The following is a 4,169-nucleotide window of genomic DNA, read 5'->3' as shown; positions in this document are numbered from 1 at the left end:
TTCAATCCCCAGTACCTCTGTTAAAAAAAAGAAAATCATGTTCAGCCAAAGGTTGAATTATCTTTTTAATTTTAACCTTCCAACTGGACTCTCACACACCTGGGTCAGGCCCTACCTCACAGATACACACCACTCTCATACCTGGAACTCAAGCAGAAGAAACACTGCTGATCCCAGGACAAGAAAACCTAACCCAGAAAAGGGAGAGGAAGGAACTGGACTTCCCAGAATATCCTGGGTGTTCCCAAGATTTGCCACAGGGATCCCTTCCATTCAGAACCGAGCTTGTTTTATCAAAGGATCCTCCCCCCTGACTTTGCCCGAAATTTCTAACCAAACTGGAAGCCTTCCTGCAGAACTGTGATGCAGAAGAAGTCATGTCCTCGCTCAAGATTCAACTTGGCCAGCGTCAGCATTTACCTGGGAGTTTTTAAAAATTCAGGACCCAGGGCCCCCACCCTAGAGCTGAAAGATCAGATCTCTAGCAGGGAAGCTGCAGGATCTATGGGTTTAAATCTGCCCCAGGTGACTCTCCTGCAACATGTAGAAACTCTAGTCTAGCTACATCTGGGGTCTTGTTAAAAACAGACTGCCAAGCCACACCCCTGTGGATTCTGATTCCGCTTGTCTCAAAGAGAGCTCCAGAACCTCTGTTCTAACTAGCTCCCGGCTAATTCTAACGCAGGTGGTCCACAACCACGTTTCCCGAACCCTGTTGTGGATGCCAGAGTCAATTTTCCTGGGCCAGTGCCCAAGGGGAAGAAGCCAAGGAAGAGGCGGGCGAACTAACTTGATTATGCCAGCACGCTTGAATTTATTAAGTTAACAAAGAGGAATGTTTGCATCTCAGGAAAGCAGAAAGTCACTTTAAATAAGAAGGTGTCCTTTTAACATCATGGTGGGGAAACAAGCCATGAGGATTCACCCTTTGAGCTTCGGGTACCACTTTTGGGTGCGGTGGGACCCAGCTGTCACTTCTCACCAGCATGTGGCTCTTGTTCTCAGTGCCTTGAAAGCCCCGGGCCGGCTTTAAAGACTAAATCTTCTACAAAAGACACAGGAGGCAGGCCACTGTCTCGGGCACGCGGAAGGGCCTGGGGGCCCGCGGTCTCGGCCTGGGGGCCCGCCGTCTCCGCCTGGGGCAGACGGAGGCTCTCCCTGCACCGCCTCCGCGGAGAGGGCGGAACGGTCTTCATTTCGTCTCGCAGATGGGCGTGGGCTGGCAGCACACGGGCCCGCAGCAGCCCGACGAGCCGCAGCAGCTGGAGCCGCAGCAGCTCCCGCAGCCGCCGCAGCCGCCGCAGCCCCCGCAGTCCCCGCAGCCCCCGCAGCCTGATCCGCAGCAGCCGCCGCCGCAGCCACCGCCGCCGCCGCCGCCGCCGCAGCAGCCGCAGCAGTTGCCGCAGCAGCCGCAGCAGGAGGGCTGGCAGCAGCACACCTCACAGCAGTCTTGTTCTTGCGTGCAGCAGGCGAGGCAGTCCCCTGGGCAGCACCCCATGGTCCCCGCTGGTCAGGTCGCAGGTCAGGACCGCGCCCAGAGCTCCCCGAGTCTGACGGTCGCCTGCCCGACAGCAGCTTTTATACCCCCTCACGTGCGGGTGCTGGCACCCAGGGACAGGATGTTGTCTTTGTTATTATTTATGCCAGTTTCCAGAAGAACGTCTCATTAGCTGCCTGTTTATTTTCCAGCCCTGAGTACCTCAACTCATAAAAAAAAAAAAAAAAAAAAAAAAAAAAGCCCCACTCGTCCCAACTGCTGTTTGTCCAGAGGGTAAAAATACACCTTGGAGAAGACCTGTCATCATGGCCAAACGGGGCCAGCTGTCATTAGCCCCAGTTGGAGAGCTGAGGGGAAGCCAGACCCAGACTCTGGCTCTAGAACGGGTTCTGCCCCTCCACATCGTTGGCAGCAGACCTTTTGTCGTCGAAAATCAGAACTAAAAGCAGGATGCCCTGCGCCTTCTGCCCCAGGTCTGGTCACGTGGCTCCTCCCAGGTAGAAGTGGCATCCTCATCCCAGCCCGTGTAAGCAAGGCAAATATTTGTGTCTGTGTGAGGTATGTGGAGCGTGCCACACGTTTGTTTGGCCTTGGTCAATGAGCATCAATCTGCAGTAATAACTACCCTATGAAACGGAGAGAGACTCATCATAAAACTGCAAGAGGCTGGGAGCCACGTTCTCTCTGAGCCGCACGGGAGCTGAACACTGACACTTCTCTCTAACCGGGCTGGAAACACAGTGGTGAGAGCCTGCAACACTCTTGAAGGAGGTGGTGGTGGTGGTGGTGGTGGTGGTGGTGGTGGTGGTTGTTGTGGTGGTGGTAGAGGAGGAGGAGGGGAGAGGAAATAAGGGAGGAAGGAAGGAAGGAAGGTCGTTGAATAGCTAAAACATCACATTGCTTGTTGCCAAATCACCCATCAGCAATGCAAGAAAGTACCTGCCTCTTCATCCTTTACCTACACAATGTGTTATCCAAATTTGTGACCTTGCCAATCTGATAGGCAAAAGATAGGATCTTGCAATGGTTTTAATTTGCATTTCTATTATTCTGAATCGAATTAGGCAATATTTTACATGCTTAAATGCTATTTATGTTCCCTCTTTTGTGAGTTATCTTTTCATAACCATTATCCATTTTTCTGTCAGGTCTTTTTCTCGATTAATAGGGATCCTTTGTGAAACAGAAAACAGAAGTGTCTGCATTTTGAGTAGTAAATATTCTTCCCAGATTGCCATTAGCTTTTGGTGCTGAATTTAAATAATAACAAGAAAAGTAATATTAGTAGTATTTGCATTATAAATTTCATACCTGCTTACCGTGGAATTTTTGAAAAATACAAAAAAAAAAGACAAAGTAAAAATCATACAGAACCCCATAACAAAGATATTTACTGGTAATATTTTAGTTTCCTTTTTAGTATTTTTCCCTAAAGATTTGTGTGTAAATATTGATATGAATGTAGCTAGCAATACATACAGATATATATATAAGTATATATATGTGTGTATATATATGTATCGGGTATGAATTTCTAAATCCTAAATCTAACTTCAAAATCTAAATCTATGTTCCAAGGTAGGTTAAAAATATGTAACTATTTCTCTCTAAGACTCCTTAAACCTATTTCAAACCTTCACTCCAGCTTTGGGGGAAGAAAAGTCTGTTCTGTGTTAATCCAAAAATCATTTAGAATTTCTCTTACCCATCCTTCATCTGGAGATGGAATCTGAGTTTGAGGGGCTTGGGTAGTATCATAGCATTAAAGAGGGTGACAACGGGTTCATGGTGGGCATCCACAGAGAGGTACATGGTCCTCTCTTAATTTCAGCCACCATCCTCCCTCTGATGGCACAGCTGAGATATTCGAGTTCTCCCTTCTCTCTGTGAATTCTACATTCATCACCCCATCCAGGAGGCCCAAGATCTTCTGTCTGATCACCCACTTTCCTCCACCCCAAAAGGCTATTTTGAATTGCATAAGCTAAGAATTGACTGGACTCCTTCTCTCTGCATTTCTACAGTCAGAACCTTGCACCACCGATGCCCAAGTGGAGAGAAAGAGCAGCGGTGAAAGAAATCACAGTGAGTCTTTCAAGGGCTCCTCCTGACACATATTCTTTCAAAGTTAAAATCTTACTATGTAAATTGATTTTTACACTGAATATCATGCTTAACCTGAGAAGATGCTAGGCATAGTGTCTGTTCTGGCGGCCTCTAGTGTTCACCAGGTGATATTAAATACCATTTGCAAATATCTTCTGCCATTCCATAGGTTGGCTTTTCCTCTTATTAATGATTTCCTTCACTGGGCAAAAGCTTCTTAGCCATAGCAATCAGATGAGAAAAAGAAATAAAAGGCCAGATTGGAAGGGAAAAAGTAAAACTGTCACTATTTGCAGATGACATGACACTATATATAGAAAACCTTAAAGATTCCACAGAAAAACTATTAGAACTAATAAACGAATTTAGCAAAGTGCAGGATATAAAATTAACATACATAAATCTATTGCATTTCTATATACTAATAATGAACTACTAGAAAGATAAATCAAGAAAACAATCCCATTTACAATCAAATCAAAAAGAATAAAATACCAAGGAATAAATTTAACCAAGGAGGTAAAAGACCTATACTCTGAAAACTATAACACATTGATGAAAGAAA

General features: G+C 46.1%; 1 protein-coding gene across 1 annotated transcript; it reads right to left on the bottom strand.

The window, feature by feature from the left end:
- Positions 1-790: 790 nt before the first annotated feature.
- Positions 791-1,570, bottom strand: KRTAP17-1 (keratin associated protein 17-1). Its single transcript, XM_074341889.1, has one exon. It carries the CDS (start codon positions 1,496-1,498, stop codon positions 1,193-1,195), a length of 306 nt encoding a protein of 101 aa, XP_074197990.1. The 5' UTR covers positions 1,499-1,570; the 3' UTR covers positions 791-1,192.
- Positions 1,571-4,169: the final 2,599 nt, after the last annotated feature.

This window comes from Camelus bactrianus, chromosome 16 (assembly GCF_048773025.1).
Source record: "Camelus bactrianus isolate YW-2024 breed Bactrian camel chromosome 16, ASM4877302v1, whole genome shotgun sequence".
Taxonomy (NCBI): domain Eukaryota; kingdom Metazoa; phylum Chordata; class Mammalia; order Artiodactyla; family Camelidae; genus Camelus; species Camelus bactrianus.
The sequence above is the reverse complement of the archived record's forward strand: the minus strand, read 5'-3'. Positions and strand labels throughout refer to the sequence as shown.